General features: G+C 43.2%; 1 protein-coding gene and 1 long non-coding RNA gene across 3 annotated transcripts; one reads left to right on the forward strand and one right to left on the reverse strand.

Annotated features, from left to right (window-relative positions):
• Positions 1 to 4,907: 4,907 nt before the first annotated feature.
• Positions 4,908 to 17,820, reverse strand: SFXN4 (sideroflexin 4). The gene is made up of 14 exons (XM_075107287.1): positions 17,715 to 17,820; positions 17,561 to 17,626; positions 15,676 to 15,750; positions 14,711 to 14,737; positions 14,553 to 14,607; positions 13,738 to 13,763; positions 12,262 to 12,312; positions 12,111 to 12,176; positions 11,927 to 11,995; positions 10,582 to 10,672; positions 8,805 to 8,920; positions 7,768 to 7,853; positions 6,501 to 6,615; positions 4,908 to 5,290 (listed from the first exon to the last, which is right to left on the reverse strand). The coding sequence occupies exons 1-14, from the start codon at positions 17,751 to 17,753 to the stop codon at positions 5,213 to 5,215; spliced, it is 960 nt and encodes a 319-aa protein (XP_074963388.1). The 5' UTR covers positions 17,754 to 17,820; the 3' UTR covers positions 4,908 to 5,212.
• On the forward strand, positions 5,199 to 17,377 carry LOC142063492 (uncharacterized). Of its 2 annotated transcripts, none has more exons than XR_012662784.1 (4): positions 5,199 to 5,332; positions 6,817 to 6,897; positions 15,103 to 15,219; positions 17,016 to 17,377. It is a non-coding gene; the product is annotated as an uncharacterized LOC142063492 (long non-coding RNA). The 2 variants fall into 2 exon arrangements; XR_012662785.1 differs by having other exon boundaries at positions 17,004 to 17,091.
• Positions 17,821 to 19,928: the final 2,108 nt, after the last annotated feature.

Below are 19,928 nucleotides of genomic sequence, written 5' to 3' on the forward strand. Positions count from 1 at the left end.
GTATTCTTGAATAGTTGTGACCACTGAGTCACAGGCCTTGCCTCTTAGTTTCCCAATACTGGGATTAAGCGACAGCTTGATGTTTAGGTCAGAAATGTACTGCTACACGTTCAAACAGTTTTGTCAGCTGTGCTGGTATTTTTGTCAGTGCTGAGAAAGACGTATTGGCCCCTCTCAGCTTCAGTACTTTCAAAGGATTGTCCTACTGTTCTTGCATTTTCTTAATGGCTGTTTGGCACTGTTTCCTCTCAAAAAGGTTTAGAATAGAAAAATCTGGAAGGTCAGGACAGGGAAAGATTTCTGCTTATTTCTCACTTCCCTTTCCCCAAGATGCATACAAGCAGACTATGTGTGCAGTTGCTGGTTTTGCAGAGTCAGAGGACATCCTTTCTTCTTCCTCCTGGAAGTGAAGGCTGTGTAAAATGAAATTTTCATTCATACCTTCTCATCTTACTGCCTTTCTGTTCTTGGATAAATATGAGACGGTGAATGATAGTTCCTGTTGACCTGCTAAGAGACATGCCTCCAAAAGGCACACAGAATAATTGAAAGCTTTGAATTCACATGAAAATCGTAGCTCTGCTCCTTCCTTAGCTGAGGCAAAAGGTGCTCCCTGAGCACTCTGTTAGTGGGATAGCTGTAGCATAATATCTGCGCTACGTTTGCAGGTACTAGAAGGCAGGTAGTGAACAGAGCAAAGGCTTGCAAAGGGGAGCAGGATAAGCAGTCAATCCCTTCAGCTGGAATTTTGCTGAGTAAATTGGGTGAGTCCCTTAAGGCTAACTGTTGTTTTTAATGCTTTCATCCCTGGGGTTTTAGTTCCTGGTATGAGCTGGTCTGCCTTGTTTCCCCCACAGGCAAGAGGGGGCAGGGGGAATGTTCTCGTAGAGAGCACTACAGTGCTGCGTAACCTGGAAAAAATTGACACAGGACATCAGACAGCATCCATCTTAAAACTATAGGCTGCTTCTGGTTTTGACATCTGACTGCTTCAGTTCCCCAGCTACCGAAAGGGCTAATGAGGATTTGTGTGAGGTGGTGTTTGAAGCGGTTTCTAGACAAAAAAGAAAAAAAAGCCGTAAAGCTCAGCATGGGAAGGTCGCAGCTGCCTCATGCTGCCGTACACCCCTTCCTAGGCAGCTGTCTGGCTGGAGTCTTGAGTCAGACGGATCTCTGGTCAGGTGAGGTCATTCCTTGTAGCTGCCGAATGATGTGAGGCTCAGGAGGAGACTCCAAAGATGGGGCAACAGCTCCTTCCTGAGCGACACGGCATGCAGCACGTGGCACAGTGTTTGCTGTGTGACAGGGAAGGAGTTGCAGTGCAGGGCTCCCTCCCTGCCTGCATCCTCCTTTCCTCCACCCCTGCAGCCTGCAGGGAGAGGTAGTGTGGCTGTGTTACAGGCTCTTTTCCCAAGTTACTAGTGATAGGATGAGAGGAAATGGCCTCAAGCTGTGTCAAGGGAGGTTTAGACTGGATATTTGGAAAAGTTTCTTCACTGGCATTGGCACAGGCTGCCCGGAGAGGTGGGGGAGTCACCATCCCTAGGGGTGTTCAAAAAAACATGTAGAGCTGACACTTCAGGGCATGGTTTCAGAGGCCTGGGGGTGTTGGGTTGACAGTTGGACTTGATGATTCCTAGAGGTCTTTTCCAACTTTTACAATTCTATGGCGACACGAGCTCCAGCTGGGGAAATGCTTTGATCCCAGTATTTCCTAACATGAGAGTGGCTGATGTTTTTTTAATTTTTTTTAACCTGCACTAAAGGGACATGGAAGTCTCATTGTATACTCCTAAATTTCAAGATGACAAGCTGAGTAGGTGGGGACCTGCTAGTGTATTGTGCTGTATTGAGACTTATGCTTTCCTTGAAGCTGAAAGCTTCCACCTATTGTAGTTTGCCACACCTTAAACTGGTTCCACCACTAATGCACTGCCACGTAACACACCAGCCAGTGCTAAAGGCACAACACAGACCTGCCTTAGGCTGGTATGTGGTTAATCTATTCTAAGTTACTCCCGAGCCCTTCCAATGTGATGCTTTTCTGCTTGTCCCAGTCTTGATCCCCTCACTTATACCTCTGGACTAGCAGGTGTCTGGTCCTGGCAGTTCTAGTTTCATAAGGACTTTATTTCAAGACCAAAGATGCCAGGGCCTTTTTATCAATGTATTTTCCCTGCCCTGATTTGGGAAGCAGCTGAATCACCCAGGCTGATTATTTAAATGGCAGGTGCCTACCCTGCTTTTATAGGAAAATTTTGGTTAGGGCAATAGAAACAGTTCTGAGAACTGGGGAAAGAGGTATTTAATAACCCTGAGAGAGCAGTGTTTAATATGGCAAATTTCAATTCAAGTATTCAGTAAGAAGCTGGTAGTGTTTGATGATGGGCAGCTGTAATAACAGACACTATTACCAGACCCATTCCATAAGCCTTACTCAGAGTTGTAATGACATCAATTTGCTTAAAACATCCAAGTGTGGTGCCAGAGCATTTATAGCTTGTCTAGTTACCATGACAATTCAAAGTTCATGAATGTGTTATCTTCAATTTGTTGGCTTTGCTCTACTGTTGGTTTTTTTCCTTCTCTTTGCTTCCACTATGGTTCATATAACTAGCATTTACTTTAGCCATTCTTAAATCATGTTTAAAAAAAAAAAAAAAAAGAGTGGGGAGAGGTGTGGGTCTTCATTGTAGTGCCAAGTAATGTTTACTGAGTAGAATTAGACCCCATCTGAGTTTACCTTCGGTATGTTATTGAAACAGGATTAATAGAGAAACAGGGTTTTAGAGAATTTAACTGTAGGATGTTAGTTGTTCCACCGTTATTAAAGACTTGGGAGGAGACAAATGCTTCACTGAGAGAGGCAGGATGAGCCTGCAAGCCTGTTCACCTGGCCCTGTGGTGTCTGAGGAAAAAGAGCAGGGCAAGCCACCTCCTCCCTGGTGTCCTCCCAGCTCAGGAGAGCTGAGGCTGATGTGATCTTTTCTTCTTGTGTCTCCTTTTGGTTGCTTTTGGAGATGGCATTTGGCTAGGCAGACCTTTGGTCTGACACAGTACAATACGTCTTATGTTGTTGAGCCTGATGGGATTTTACTATATGCTTATGAACATGACCCACAAAGGCAAGGCAAAGTGATCCCTGTCAAGTTCAGTCGGTGTAAATGATCCTTTACCTTTAAAAAGTCACTTTTTAAAGAGTCCACCAGTGGAGTAGTGCAAACTGCTGCTCTTGGGTTTGGCAACTTAGAAAGTATCCATACTGTCTTCCAGGAACAGCTTTACACCATGGTCCCCTCAAGTTACAGGTCCTTACAAGGGGATGCTACTCCCCCATCCTCTTCCGTTGTCTGATGCTTCCCTGCAGTAAGTGGTCAGAGGAAGGCTCAAAAAAGACAACTCAAATAAGAAACTAAACTCAACCCCCTATTTCCTGCTTTTGTTCAGTGCCACAAGCACAGCAGGAACCGTTTTCCTGCAAGAGACCAGGCCTGTGACTTTCCCTCACTGCTCTATGCTGCTGTCTTCCTGTAGGGATGGAGCAGATTGGGAAACCTTTGATCCCCTCACACCATGAAAAGAAATCTAATCCTCCAGCCATAGCAGAGCAGCGACCTGTGTATTGTGCTCTAAGGAAGATAAATTATGGCAGACTTTGGAGGCTGTACTTGTAAAATTATTTCTGTGAAAGTGATTATTACATTATTTAGTACATATTTATGCTTGTCACACACAGCCTTAGCAGCACCTCTTCAGTGACCTTAGAGCCATCTCTCCTATGATCCCTGCCTATAGTTATCACAACCACAGGGTCTCCTACTACGCTTGTGGAGCTGTGTTCTACCTTGTTCCCCCGGGAGAAGGTCTGACCTTGATTCTGGGCAGGTCAGCAAACCGTGTAAAAGCAGCTGTGCTGGGCCAGACCAAAGATCTGTTCAGCCAAATGTCATATCCCAGTGGCCACCAAAAGCAGATGCAAGGAGAGTGAGAGCAGGCAAATAAGCTCTTTACCCCTTCCACTCTCCAGTAGTTGGAGCTTATGAACTTCTTTTGCTGGTGTAGTTTCCATGAATTTAGTATCCTTCAATGGATTCCCTTTGATGGAAGTGCCCATTCTCCTCTTAAATTCATGTCAGCTTTTAGTATCCATAATGCCCTTTGGCAAGAATTTTGAAGTTCAGCTACATGTGGAGATACCTGCCTCTAACCCTCATTCCTCTCCCAGTGTCAACAGTCAGCTCAGCCCAGCCATGAAGCTGGATTATCCCCTCTGCCAAACTCATTACTTTTCATTTATCCATTTGGTATTTCACCTGTTCTTACATCTGGTATCGTAAGCTCTTTCTGCAGCTCTTCACAGACCGCCCTGGTCCCCTGAATAATTTTGTATGATCACAATTTATCACCGCACTGATCAACAGGCTAACCCTTATGCCACATCTCAAGAGACAGCTTTTCTGTTTGGATAAACACCCTCAACCTGCAAAAGTGGTGATTCTTCATTGCCCCCATAAGGTCAGAAAGCCACGGGATTTCCCAGTGCCTTCTGTGTAAGAGAAGTTCTAAAGCTCAAGGGGCATCAGGCCTCACAACTCCTTCGAGGATGTCAAGGAAGGCAGGAGTCACTTTGTAGCCAAGTTTGACACCTGGTCCCTGAACATAAACAACTAAATTTAATGAATATTATATTGCCATCAAGGTTGCTTTGTCTAATACCAGTTTGATGGCTACCTCACTCATGTCTCATCCCTAAATGAGTGTTACTAAACACAAGGAAACATACAAAGTAAGTATTCTGAGAAGAACCAGCTTGACTTTACCCAAAGGACTACTGACGTTAATGCTTTTACCAGCTGTGTTCCCAGAAAGCAGCATGTCAAAAGCTGCAGCAGCAGCAGAACAAACTGTTGTATTCAACAATCTTTTAATTAAGAAACCAATCGCATGAGGAAGCGTACAGAACACTGACAGATGCTGCTTTCTTGTACAAATAATTTACAGCATTATGTTATGTGTACATATCTGCCTGTGGGCTGGGACTCGCAAAATCATTTTGCAAAGTCTGCCTCTTTATAGGCCACACCGTTGTCCACCAAATCTGGTACATACGCCACCATAAATTCACGATTCACTCACATATGCCACTTGAATTTGTTGATGCATCCAGAATTAACTTCAATTGGAGCATGTATTTATATATTAAAGCTGGTCTCTAAATTCCCCTATTGTAGAATAACTTTGTTTCTTCTGTAGACGACAGAATTTCTGGTTCAAGGTCTGCTCGCTTTATCTGCAATGTATAGAAAAAGGGAATCAGCACCACCACATCCTGGTAAGTGTATGTTCAGTCCTCTTTACTGCATTGAATATTGCACAATTTGAAATACTATATTTAGAAGCAAGACTGTGGGATTTGGGGTTCTTTGTTTATTTGGGGGGTTGAGGGACTTTTTTGTTTGGGGGCTTTTGTTTCTCCTGACATTTTCTGCATGTGCACACGTAACAGAAGAAACATGTTTTATTTAAAATTAGAGGTACTCCTGAGATCTGAACAGAGCATTCATGACATTCTCTCCATTCACTGTAGAATCACAGAATCATTTAGGTTGGAAAAGACCTTTAAGATTGTGGAGTCCAACCATAAATGTATTTGGGTGACTCACCCAGGAGAACCTCTGCTGTGGGCTGAGCAATTGGGAAGCTCGAAGGGAACTAACCGGCCATACTCTCAGTACATAACTTCAATAAGTCCCCTCACTTGCGTTCAATTTACCCTTCTTGCCATATGAGATCAAGAACTCTAAAAAAAGGTATTACAGTGCCAGAAAGTTTAGGCAAATAAACCAGTGAAAATTGCAAGAGCCCAGTCTACCATTTTCTGAGAATATTCATGCAGTGCTGAGAAGGGAGAGGCAATAAAGGCAGAAAGGAACCACAGGCTCCCCTACTCACTTAGCCTTCTCCAAAGCCCAAGGTTCAAGGGCTACATCCTTCACTTAAAACCTGCCAGGAAGGTGTACTTTCCAAAGGAACAGTCTAGACTGCACAGTTCAGTAAGGCAGGGTGAAGAGATGTCGCATGTGAGTTGGTTTACCTCTCTGAGAAGCTCATGCTGACTCCGCATGAAAGAAAATATTCTCATCTACATCCTTCCTTTCTCTAGCAGGACTGAAAACAGTGCTGGAAGAAGTTGGGTTCTAGTTCTTAAGACAGGTCTCCTGACCTTGTTTGCTTCAGAATTTTGTGAAAATCTGATACATCTACATTGAAAACTGTAACTATAGATAACACACAATGCAGCTTAGACCTAGCAAGTCCTGTAAGCCCCTGCCTAGTATGTGGGCCTTTACCAGCAGCCTCTCTGCTGCCCCATTTTACATGCACAGCCACATTAATACTATTGATTTTTTTCTATGTGGCCTTAAGACTGCTGGCCACAGCTACAGAATGACTTTTCAATATAACAATAATCCTAAATTAATTCCTATGAAAGGACTTACCTCCCCACACTGCGGGAACATACTAAGCGAAACTGGTAACATCCCCGCTAGTACTGATGTAATCATGAGCATCCTCACTGAAGCCAAAGCACGTGGAGTTTTTGCAACTTTTGCTCTGTCCAAGACATTGAAAAAGTAAAGATGTCAGTTTGGGCTCAAAAAGTAATCTGATGGTGAGACAAAGAGCATTAGCTACTATTTTAGTGGTTGAAATTGCACTGAAACCTAGGCTTATGAATCCAAAAGATGCTTCCTTACTTTATTTCCTATATTCTTACTCCTAAATTCCTGCTCTTTCCCTTTGTTTTGTATTTAGCTGCAGCATTTTCCAAGCCCAGATTGTCAATACAAGATTAAGAAAATAAGCAGCAAGATCAAAGCAACAGAAGATAAGAAGGTGCGTTAGTGCTTTCAGGTGCCTCAGTTCTCTATCCCAGCTGAAACCAGGACATTGACTGAGATTTGTCTTGCACTACCCTCTTTCCTTTCAAATTTAGTTCCTGTTGGCAGTCCTATTTTGCCTTGTGCAAAAATTTATTACTCAATATGTACTTAAAATTTTATCTTACATCTGCATTTATGTCTTCTAGTAACAGGAGTCCCTTAAGCTAAAAAAAGGGGATAGGGAATTGATTTAGGCAATATCGAATTATAGGACATAGATGATCCCTACCTGTGTTATTTACATGACATAAGTGATCCCTACCAAAAGCTCAGGGCAGGCTAAGAATCCTCTCATAAAGCATACAATGAATTCTTATGATGATACAGGGCTTCTAAATGCTACAAAAGCAAGAACATGTTTAAAATATATGGAAATCGATTTGCAAGTTGGGTTCCAGTTTTAGTTGCAAATTCAAGTCCCATATTACATCTTCAGAAATAACAAATCTAAGCTAAGTGCTGTGAACAACCTTGATGTCAGACACTGGGACTGAAATCAAGTTAGGGAACATAGATGCTGGGAAACAGCCTGTCAGCACAAACATGTTTCCTGCATGGGACCAGAGAGGAAACCCTTATAGTTGTACACAACCCCCTGCAAACCCTCAAAGCATGGATGTGGACACAACCAGATTCGTTTACTTATCTAAATGAATCATGGTAGCTGAAGAGAACCTTCCCAGATAATCACTTCTACCAAGGCAATTAATACCACAAACCGAAGGAAAAAAAAACAAAACCAAATGGCAAATGGTAACCGTCACACTAAAAACCAGAACACACCCTGACCAGGCACCCCCAGCCCTTTTGCAGTACCTCCTACCTTTGCACAAAGTGCGTAAGCACAGCTGGCAGGAAGAATGTTGTCCCAAACAAGACTGCTCTTGACAATGCTGTTTCTTTAACGGCCTCCAGGGAGAAAGATAAATGTTGTTAAAGCAGTGCTCTGTGAGCTACAAATACTGCATGCCTCTGCAAGAACTTTTTTGTCTGATACTCTGGATTTTCAAGCAACAGGTTGATGAGGGATCAAAACATTTGTTAGATGAATTCTTTCTTGAATGGAAACTAAATTCCTACAAGTGGCAAATATTCCACTTGTGACTAAGAAATACCTTAAAAGGGAGTTGAAACTACTGCTGCCATATCTAGCCTTCCTACCACGCCAGTAATTTTGCTGAGGCTTGCTTTTTTAGAGTTGTTCTGAATTTCTTCCAAATGGTTATACCTTCTGGGCATGCAAACTATCCTGTGTCAAATTTGAAGTTCTCTCTCCAGCTGTCCACAAATCTATATCCTCATCTAGCTGTTTCCTCCTCTCTGGACAGCAGAAGAGAATAGGAGGGTCACTGATACCACATAAAATATGACTCCTTGCTCTAGTTCCTGTGCCAGGCTCTACAGTGGATACTGATGAACAAGGCAAGGAGCAAATGCAGAGTCAGCAACTGAAGCCCAAGGATAAATCAGAACATTACCCTTTGGGAGTCACAGCCTTTAAATGATATTCCCACTACAGAAGGAGCATGTGGTATGTACAATACAGGGCTTTTCTCTGAGGTGTCCTATCAGAAAAAGGTCCAAGAGTCTCTTCCTGAGGTGACTAGGGAAAGCAGAAATGCCTATGCTAGTGTCTCAACTCTGGCACTCGGTATACTAGACTGGCAAGGCTGCTGACCCTTGACGACACAAGACAGGTGTCAACCTGGTTCCAGAGACCTAGTCTGAGCCTACCCAAAGATTCGGCACCTGATCTGGCATTCCTCACTTCAATATATCCAACTTGTAGCTGCTGTCAGCATCACATTCAGCTCTTAGCAGGGAGGAAAAGTCAAGAGAGGCCTCTATCCCCTCGCCTACCTTCTCACCAGCCTTCTGTGACAGTCCTACAACCTTGCCGTTCCTGTCCATCACTTCAATTCCATTCTCAAATTCTGGGCTTCTCACCACCGCCACAGTAAATGCACTCATCAAGCCTGTGGAGTTAAAGAGGATTTTGCTTTAAAAGATCCAAAAGGACTATCTCAACAGTAACATTAATAATTATATGCATTTTTCCAGTTCAGCAGTTCACAACTGAATAAACTAGCAGCTTAAGAAGAGACTGCTCCAAAAAGATCTACTTGGGATCTTAACTTTTGTTTCAGAAGTTTGAGTGAGATTTTAAGGCCCAGTCGTAAAAGGTGCTTTATCATTACGGACTCAGAGCTTTCATTCGCTGCCATCCAGCTCAAACCAAAAGTACTTTTTTCCTAAGAGAAAGAGGAGGGATTTGTGTCGTGGGTCGGTTTTGTACCAATCAGCACAAAATCCAGCATAGGAAAGATGACCCTGAAGGGAACAGACTTGAAATAAAGGCTGCATCCCTGTTTTGAAAGGAAGGGTGCCAGGGGAACACTGGCTCTAATATGTTCCTTTCCAGTATTATGGCACTTCTCTGCCCAGCTGTGCATCTGTCACAAATGGCAGTGCTTCAGCTGGATCCTAGATGAGAATGTTTGTCTCATCCAGACCTGGCTTTACAAGGTACCTGAAAACATCCATCCCACAGTCGATCACTGAAAACACAAGACTAAACCACTGGCATTTATAAAGGCCATGTCAAATGGCACTTAGTTATCTAACTGGTTTTCTCCTTTTCCAGACCAACGTCTAGGCGTAACAGGACATAGTCTGGCAAACTGACCTGGTTTGAAATAGTAGATTTCTCTTTTTATTAGTTGTTGGCAGGGCTGTTCAATAAAGACATCAGTGTAACAGATGGCACTTTTCAAACACTGGACTAATACTAATCATTTACCCTCAGGTTTCTCTCTGTATTTAAGAAAAAGGAAGCACATTTTAACACCTGCTCCAAGGGAAACAAGTCGGAAAGCTCTTCTGCAGATCCTCAGAAAGATTTGAGTAGCCACCTCACATAACTTGGAACAGAAGAGATAACAGTTGTTTTAATTTTACCAGTTTCCCCCTAGGAAAGGCCAAAGATTTCTTTAATGGCATTAGAAAAACAGTTAATGACATCAAACGGTTAAACTTGTCCTGGTGCTACTTCACCATGTCAGTAGAGCTGTTCCAGTAATGAACTGAGTGCCACTACCTTGCAAGGTTAGTAACAGTCTGTTGGAGCGACTCCCACTTTCCACAGGCCCAGCAGTCAGGTAGCCAGCAGCAGCCCCAACCCCAATAAGGAACTATGCCAGTGCACACCCAGGGCTGCTTCGCACTCTAGTGTCAGGTATGTGCCACACCAGGTCGTGCCAGGTCAGGTGCTGCTGCCCTCCTGATCCCTCCTGGCGGTTTCAGGTATAATGTCCAAACCAAAGAAATATGCCAACTGCATCCCTGGATATCTTTGAAGAAACAGCTGCATGTCATGCATACAAAGGTCAGGAGAGTGCTCTGCAGATCTAAAACTAAAAACCAACGAGCATCAAATAGAGGTCAGCTACACTGATCGGTGAGTGTTAACTCTCACACAGAAGGGACCGTACCCAGCAAAGGCAGTCAGAGAAGGTGGCTAGGAAAAAAAATCAGACCACATGTGTGCAAGGGCAAGAAAATTCTACAGTCAAAATTCTATGGGGGCAGCAAATGGCCCTCAGGCCAGCTGCACGATGTGCAGTTTCTTTATGCTCACCGAGGAGAGGAGCGGGTAGAAGTTTTTTGACGACTAGTTGTGTTAACGAACTCTTCAATGTGTATCGATTCATGAAGACAAAAGGAAGAGCCTAAGGCATTGGGAGGAAACAGGCACCTTCTATTAAAAAAATGTGCAGTATTTCAGTACATGCAACAGTTTAGGAAAATAATACATAGTTACTATCTATAAAAATAAATAAATGCCTTGGTTTAATGTTCCAACAAAATACATATGTTCCTTAATTACTGACGGTATTTGTAATCGCTTTTAGGTAAGAATACAAAATATTATGATAAAGCATTAAACGTCATTATGTATAGGACAACAGCAGTATGAATACAAAGACAAAAATGAAAACAATTATCTCTGACTAATATTCTTCGGACATCTGTCCATCTGCCTTGTGACACATGCTGCTCTCTCCCCCAAACAGGACACCTGGTACACTTGCGCATTTGTTCCTGATTCTCTGCAGTTTCTATATTCCCGTAATACATTTGCGGGAAGTTTAATTTAGGAAGAAATGGCCAGGACACCAGCTAGCACTCAGAGCCTCCCTTGGAGGACAAAGGGGAAGAACTCCCACATTTGCCCACAGGCATAGCCGCCGCCTCAGACCTCTGTAAAGTCCTGAGCACTGCTGGCCCAACTGTTTTGCCTAGTGGACAGAGGTGAAAGTCCATCTAACAGAAGCAGGAACGGCCATAGTTTTCTACCAGAAGGCTTATAAAAGTCACTGTTTATTGTGGAGAGTGAGGAAGTGCATTATAGGGGCACCTACACTTGCAATGAGTGTCATGAGGGTACCGGAGCTCATTCTGATGTAGCAAACTCTGGAAACCGCAAATTCCTATGCCAGCACAGAGCTAGCGAGGTAGCCTTCAGTTACCTTGCCCTCCTGGAAGGCTAATTAACCTGCATTCAGTGCAGTATTTTCCTGGCTATGCTGCTTCTGGGATCTGAGCTAAGTCTACCCAGGGCAGACGCTTGCAGATTTCACCACTTTTCTAGAGCCAGACAGATCTCTTCCACAGCACCACAACTATAGCAGCCCAGTAAGTTATTCTGTGTTTGTAAACCCTGGCTGTTTCCTCTCACCACCCATTTTCTAAGCTTGCAGAATAAAGAAAAGGGCAGAAGAAGAAGCATCAGAGGAAGCCAAGCAAGTTATTGGCTGACAGATGATCAGGAAAATTCTTATCCTCAACAGTCCTGGGGTAAGACATCAGAGTAGAGCATTAAAGAGCATAATCCTGAAGGGTATCTGGCAGTATGATTATCTCAGTGCCTACTCATTCTCAGGAGAGCTTATTAGGAAAGTAATCACTGAGCAAATACATACACCAATACATGCTGCATAGGAAACGGCTCCCAAGCTGAAGATGATCTGCTTTTCTTGAACCGAGTACTCCTAAGAAGGACAGAAGAAACACTCCATAAATGCATTTGTGAAACACTTGTAAATCATGTTCAAAACGGTCTTGTACAATTAAGATGATTTAAAAAAAAAAAAAATCAACACATACTTCAGCCTTTGCAGTACCATTTCCATTTAATAGGGTGAATCCTGTGGTATATGTGTGAAACACGAACTGCAGAAAGGAGAGATTATGAGCAAATATGAATTTGGGATTGAGACCAGAAGACTTGTAAATGTAGAAACGAAGAGGTAATTACCTGAGAAAAGAAAGTCTGTTTCGTCCCAAGCTGAAGAGATGAAGCAACAACCTAAGAGGAAAATCCCACAAGAAAATTAGATTTGATGAGTCTAGAAATTTTAGTGAGCAATAGTGGGCTACAGCATGAAGAGAACTGCTGTGTTACTATTTGCAGCAGCGTCAAAGGCTCCAGTCAGCACACGAAGCCCTTTGCCCTGATTCTAGGCTAATGCACTTTCCTGCCACAGATGTGACATATTCACTTTTTCTATCCAATATAAAACACAGAGACACAGTGGTTAAAACATTGTGTGAAAGAATATTTGGGCAAGATGCTTTCTTACCCAAAATAAAAAAATGCATTTGTACATGTGAAGCTTAAATAGATGCAAATAAAATCACAAAGATGATAAAAATGCAATTAATTAAAGTAGTGAATGAGAAAGGGTCGGATTGCTTTGACTAGTAGGGATATACTAGATCTACCTGATCTAAGATCAAAGATTCTAGGATTTACTTCCCAAGTCAGACAGTGAATAAGAACTTCAGTTTCAATAAACCACAGCCTTTCTTGAGGTCTGGCCTACCATACGTGGAACATACCCAAAGTACAGAGTCGATCAGGATAAGGCGAATACTGAATAAGAGGAGGGCATGGAATGTTCAAAGCCTCAGAGGAGGATCAGTAATTCATCTAATATCAGTGGATCAACTACCTTTATTATTAATGCCAGCACTGATTCTAATCACATCTATGAAAGAGCTTTAAGCTGTAAATATAAAAAAGAAATACTTCTGTTAATTCTATTAGTGTTCTTAAGGAATTTCATTAAAGTCTTGATGACTGTTATACTTTCTAGCAGTGCCGTATAAGTTCATGATGTAATCTTTATATGGAATGACAGATCTCTGTATGTGTACTCATATGCCAAAACCAAAGGCAGACACATCTAAATAAATAAACATGCATATAACTGCAGCTACAAATTTTATGAAACAAAATGGTGAATTTTTGAGCACTGGAACAAGAGTTTATTTTTGTATCTTTTGTAATTTCTTGACACCACCATTTCTTACTTGCAAATGCACAATCAACATAAAAAAAAAATCATATCCTGGGTCTGAAACACCGAACACAAGGTCTGACTCCTTCCTACCATAGTTCCAGTTTTTTGATGTTAAACAGACCAAAACCAGGCCTTGCTCTCAACGCCAAGTGAATTTCATCCTGCATCAGAAAGCTGACCTTCACACATGAACAATCCGTTTGAATTCTGCTGAAGGAAGGTAGCTAACAGGTTTGGGGTTCCCATGAGATTCCCTAAGGGCTCGATTTCTAGATCACTCAGCAGTTCCCATAAAATAGACATCTTCTAAAAGGGTTGTGCTGAAAATACAACTAAGAAGCCTAAAACCTTCTATTCCCTCCCTCCAACCTCTGGCTTTGGAAAAATGTAAGCCCAGCAGAACACTAGCATCTTTTGTGATTACTCACCAATGGAAGACATATGGGCAGGAAGGCTAAAAAGAAAAAAAACTTCATTTCAGTAAAAATAACTGCTGAGTCTAGATTTTGAGCAGAAAACTCCCCTTACCTCCCTCCTCTAGTTTCAGCTCTACGTAAAACACTGCCCACAAAAAAACCACCATCACCATGGACTTCAATTCTAACCTTTGTCTCTCATTCCTCATTCGAGAGCCCAGGAACCTAGTCATGGCTTACAGCCAAAAGAAGCCCTTGTGAACTCCACCCAGCGTGGCTACTCAAACTATATAACTGAGTTTCAAACAGAAATTGCTTCTCCTCACTATTCAAAAAGAGATAGGTGGCAACAAAGGCTGTCACAGCTGTCAGTGGTTATACGAGATAACAAGTAAATAGCCTAAGTATGGTTACATCTGATTAACAACCTGTTCTGTCTTGGCTCCCTAAACACCACCCCAAGCAGACCTTATCTGACAGAACAGCAAGTAAATGCATATAGTAGCCACATTCATCAGCAAAAGCTTAGCTTACAGTAAGCTGTTTTACATGTGGAGGGATTTGGAAACTCATTCTGTGGTCAGACTATTTCCACCTAGCTGAGCAGACGAACTGTGGGAAAAACTCCTCAGGATGACTGTAGGAATAAATAAATCTTCAAGAGACGTGAGAATGCAACTAACAGAAGTAAGAGTCTATGTGGTTTTCTACATGGAGAAGGGTATCACTGTAGTGTCACAGTGGCTATTTACTCTGAGCTACTCCCCTTCAATGCTTCAGTCACATACACAGAACTTCTCTGAAGGGAGCTTACTCTGTGAACTTACCCGGAGGCCTAAACAAAACGGGAATTATCTTGTCTGTATCAGGATGTACACTGGACTTTAAAGAAAAGAAAGAAAAGAAAAAAGTCAAATCAGACCACCTTTGCCATACTTGAATAGGAAAGAAAAAATAAAGATTTCTAAATATTTTGTAAACTTACCAGGCTCAGCACGAAGGCTTGTTTTGTCTAAACAATTTGAAAATTAGGTTAGTCATCAAGTTTCAGAAGAGACTGGGTAAAATCTTCTTTCTAAATTTACTATTTCTTTTTTTTTTCCAATTTATTATATCTTTTTTTTCTGTTAATTATTTTTTCCCCTAAAATTTTTATTCGTATACACCTTGTTGAAGAGAACTTACTCGCATCGCACGTGCTGTGTAACAGCACCAAAGTACACGTTATGGCAGAACAGAAAGTTAATTTTAAAATGTTAAGCTAGTAGGTATTTTCAAACAGAAAACAACAACTCTTAAATACGGCTAAAAGCCTAAACACTTGTGTTAGGATTTCAGCTTTTCTGGAATCACAGAAGTTTTTCTTTCTCCTTTCAGACTTCAACACAGAAGGTACAAAATGCCACATGGGAAGGGCCAAGCCCAAAGTAAATCAAAGGAAGGACTCCTCCTAACAAAGCAAGGGCTCAGCACTACTTTCCAGCAACTCCACAAGTAAGTCTTCCACCCAAGCACTGCTACTGCTCATTTTGTGAGACACGAAACCAAACCAACCTGCCCTCTATACAATGATGCAACATCAAAGATTCAAAATGAGCTTAGTAAGCATTTTACATATTCATCGCCTACTTACATCATCCCAGCTGAGGACAGACAGGCTTAAAGCAGTGATTACTAGAGTGATCTGAGAGTGTCTTTTAAATTCAGCTACATGAAGTACAACAGAGCATTCTTCAGGATGATAATACTGCAATTTGGCACCAGTAGACATCCGAAGAAATTCCTACCAGATTCACAGTTTAGAAAAATCTCTGTAGTAATGAGTTTTTCTTGTGTTATCCCTTGTATCTGAATCTCAGTATGCTGTCACCTAGATCTTGTACTAATAGCAACTATTTCAGCCATGAAAAAAAGACACCTCTGTTTTCTATAAACTGCGCTCCAAAATACCTGATCATTCTGTATGGGCTCACTTAGCGTCTTTCCACTGTTTTGTAATAATGACCTGGCGCTTCTTATTTCATCCTATATTTGAGAAAAAAACAAACCAGTGAGGAAAAAAATAACTCAGATTTCAGTATTCTACAATGCAATATATTGGTTATAAGACACATGAAATACAAACCTAGAATGTCAAGCTAATGCACCTGTCCTTCACCAAAGAAGTTAAAGCAAGAACACACCTTGACACACAACTAATTCACCGTCATAAAAACTTTTAGATGATTCAGGCCCCCTTGGTCCCTTTAAGTGTCAATCCTTCACCCCATTATGTAAATGCACCTGTACTTTATGCACATGAAAAGCCTCACTGAAATCAAGAGTGTTAGTCTTGTACTTAAAGTCACACATGTGTGCTGGCAAATTCAAAGATTTGCCACCAAAGCAACTCTCTGATATCCCCACAGGCACCTAGATGACTGTTTTAAAATGAAATTCCAAACCAGACTTTTAAAATTACCAGGAATGAGTCACAACATCACTAGATGTTCCTGCATGTTCACAAATGTGCGATCAAGTTTTGCATCTTACACTCTTCCTTTAAACTTGGCTTAAGCTTTTAATTATGGAAAACAGGTACACTTAAACAAATAGAATAAAACTGTAACCTCATGTAGTTATCCATAGTCTCATAAAAAGCTGCCCCTCTCAGGAGAATTTATGGGACGATTTGACTTTTCTCCAACAGGCACATCTCTATTTGAAAGTGTATTTTAATTAAAGGAGCTGTGAACTAATCCTAGATCTCCAAATCCCTGAACATACTATAAAATTTTCTGGTTGGCGTTTACATACATATACATTTAGTAAATTATGTTATTTGTACATGTGAATATATAGATATGTATTCATACATGTATAGAGGTTGATGAATAGATACACACAACACTAACTGCAAGTGACGAGTAAATATCTCATGTACACAGTTCATCTTGTGTACATTTTGACAGTGTTCTTTTGCTTTAATGGAGCTTTCCCTTAAAAAACATTTTAAAAATCATTCAACAAAAAATCCTTTAACATAGTGATCAAACAGCTGACTCTCATACGAGGTGCTGTGCTCTTCCCTGTGTCACCCCTGACAAAACATGGACTGACAGAAAAGCACATCTTCCCCAGAATTTTGCTGCCATGACAGTTCCTGAAATTTAGAAGCTACACTTCACAACCGACAATGTGTTTAGTGTCACACTTTCAATAATTAATGTTAAAATTGTGATAATCATTCTCTGGTATAAAAAGGCCCTAAAAATCAGATGTTCTCCCTCTTGGGGGAGGATTTCTTTCAGTACAGCCGCTTGGAGGAGAATCAAAGAGCTTCATGACCTTCAGATTACACTGCACCACAAGGATGGGTATGTCGACTGGCCAGCAGAGATTTTGGGTGCCCATGATGCAGTTCAGCAAACCTGTCCTCCCCAAAGCTGCAACAGATCATTTAAGAGCAGCCGGCCCAGCCACTCCCTTCATCTCCTTTGTCTTTGGGGGTTTCCTGATTCTCTGACGGGCTGATCCAACTGTTGGCACAGCAGCCACGGCCTGAGCAGGACTGTTGAAATGGTAGCGTCTAGAAATGCCTTTTGTTTTGTGTAATTATATATAGAAACGCATATGTGTATACTTCTATTTCTTATATATGTGTATGTACGTATTTTAATTTTCCTTAGAAGCCTTATTTTACACCTTAGTACAGCCAAAGCTCGCAAGGCTGACTGCGAACCCTTCCGTCGGCGGTGCCGCCCCGCAGAGCCCCGGCACCAAGGGCGGGGGACCCCCTCCGCCCCCAGACACCCGCCCCCTCCTGCCGCCGGTGTAGCCGGGCCACAGCACTCACGGAGGACTTCAGCAGCAGCAGGGGATCCAAGGCGTCCGTCCAGAGAAGAAACCTCTGGAAAAAAGACTGACAGAAACACGTTTCAGGGAGACGGGGCGTTATCTGGGAGGCAGCCCGCCCAGCCCCGCCGCCCCGGTCTCCCCCGGCCCCTGACCTGGCCCTCCGCCCGCCAGAACCGCAGGTTGGCCTCCATGGCGCCGCGGCGCCGGAAAGGTGCTGCCGGGGGACGGTCCGGCTGCTGCACGCTCCGCCCGGGTTCCGCAGCGCCGTGCCGGGATCCCACCGCCCCGCGGGGCCGCCCAGCGCCGCGGCCCTTCCATGGGGAGAGCGGCTGGAAAGCTCTCCGGCGGAGAAGGCCCTGGGGGTGCTGGCTGACAGCCGGCTGAGCATGAGCCAGCAGTGCCCAGGTGGCCAAGGAGCCCACCAGCCCCCGGGCTTGTGTCAGCACTGGTGTGGCCAGCAGGAGCCGGGCAGGGATGGTGCCCCTGTGCTCGGCCCTGGTGAGGCCCCACCTCGAATGCTGGGCTCAGGTTTGGGCCCCTCGGAACAAGGAGGACCTTGAGGTGCTGGAGCATGTCCAGGAAGGGCAATGGAGCTGGGGCAGGGTCTGGAGCACAAGTGTGCTGGGGAGCAGCTGAGGGAGCTGGGGGGGTTATCCTGGAGGAGACTGAGGGGAGACCTTATCGCTCTCTGCAGCTACCTGAAAGGGGCTGTAGTGAGGGGGGGGTCGGTCTCTTCTCCTAAGTAACAAGCAATAGGACGAGAGGATATGGCTTCAAGCTGCATCAGGGGAGGTTTAGACTGGGTATTAGGGAAAATATCTTCACTGAAAGAGTGGCCAGGCATTGGCACAGGCTGCCCAGAGAGGTGGGGGAGTCACCATCCCTGGGGGTGTTCAAAAAACGGGTAGTCGTGGCACTTCAGGACATGGTTTAGGAGGCCTGGGGATGCTGGGTTGACAGTTGGACTTGGTGATCCTAGAGGTCTTTTCCAACCTTTATGATTCTATGATTCCATGACCCTGCTGTGGAGGAGGGAGGAGGGAGGGAGGGAGCTGCTGGCTGGCCCCAGACCAGGAGGCTGCAGCCTGTGGCCTAGGAGCACCCTCAGGGCAGGCCCCAGAGCCCGGGGAGCAGACTCTGGTTAGGAAAGGGCTGATTGCCTTTTCCCCTTCTATCAGTTTCCCCACACACGACCTGGGAAGGCAGCATCGAGAGCAGGACTGCAGAGAAACCCTCTGCGTCCGCTGCATTGACTTCAAATGGCTAAGGCAAGAGAAGGATACATCCAGGTAAAAGACCAGCATGTCGCTGCCCTGTGGTTTCATGGGCACAAACAGCTGCCATCACCACCACTAGCACGTTATTTTGCATTAACTGAGCTGTGCAGGAGTTTAACTTCAGATATTGTAGGCACAGGAGATCAGGTTTCTTGGAAAAATTGCATGGATAGTATTGGATTTACACAAAACAGAACTAAAACACTGGGACTGAACAGAGATTTGCAAGTACCAAAACCTGGAGCATCACCAGGCACCGCACAATGTCAGGTTCATTTTTCCATCCTTTCACTTACATTGCAGTCTTGATACCTGTTATAAAGTGAACTTAGGACACAACAGCCATTTTGCCAAGGTGTTTCCCTTGTGCTTCTGTTTATCTTAATTCTTTTCCCCTGGTTAGAAGAGCAGAAGATGAAAACCACAAACCCATTCAGTAATGTATCGATTTATCCAGCCCTTAGCAGCACACCACTGTCTACAGGCTATTCACCACTGTACGCAAAGGCAGTCCCAGCTGTTAGCTGCCTGCTGTGAACAAAGGTAGAGAAGACAGTTTCTAAGGCAATGCAACTTAATCTAACTTCTTCAAAACAGAGAAATGGGAATCTTTGGGGAAAAAGTGAAAGAAAAGTAACGCACCCGCTGCTAGTCATTGTGAAGATTTATTATTATAGCTAGAAATGTTACATTGTTTTCAGGCAGTACATTTCACCTGTAAGGTTTTCCTGGAGGCAGATTCAAGCCAATAAGCAATGCTTTAAATGACAGAAGACTGTCATTAAGCTCCAGTAAGTACACTATTGGGAATTCAGGTTTTTACCATATCCCAAGCTGAATGTTAGTTCTTCATACTCGTTAATGCTCGTGTGTAGCTGCACTGCATCTTGACTGTATGCAGGATTAAAATGGCACATATTTATATTCCTTTTGTCTTGTAGTGCATTTACACAGAAAAATGGGGATTTTTTTGTTACATTCATCTCTTCCTCTGCAAAACTGATTAGAACCAGACCACATATCAAAATTTTGTTTTCTGTATTGTCCTCATTATTTCAAACTCCTGTTACAGAATTTCATTTTTCATGT

The sequence above is a fragment of the Phalacrocorax aristotelis genome, chromosome 12, assembly GCF_949628215.1.
Source record: "Phalacrocorax aristotelis chromosome 12, bGulAri2.1, whole genome shotgun sequence".
Taxonomy (NCBI): Eukaryota; Metazoa; Chordata; class Aves; order Suliformes; family Phalacrocoracidae; genus Phalacrocorax; species Phalacrocorax aristotelis.

Coding starts and splice junctions, on each gene's coding strand:
- SFXN4 (XM_075107287.1), bottom strand. CDS start 17,753: ATGGAGGCCAACCTGCGGTTCTGGCGGGCGGAGGGCCAG. Junction 11,996..12,110: donor ATGGTACTGCAAAGGCTGAA/GTATGTGTTGAT, acceptor TGTCCTTCTTAG/GAGTACTCGGTTCAAGAAAA. Junction 8,921..10,581: donor TCTACCCGCTCCTCTCCTCG/GTGAGCATAAAG, acceptor TTAACTCCACAG/GCTTGATGAGTGCATTTACT.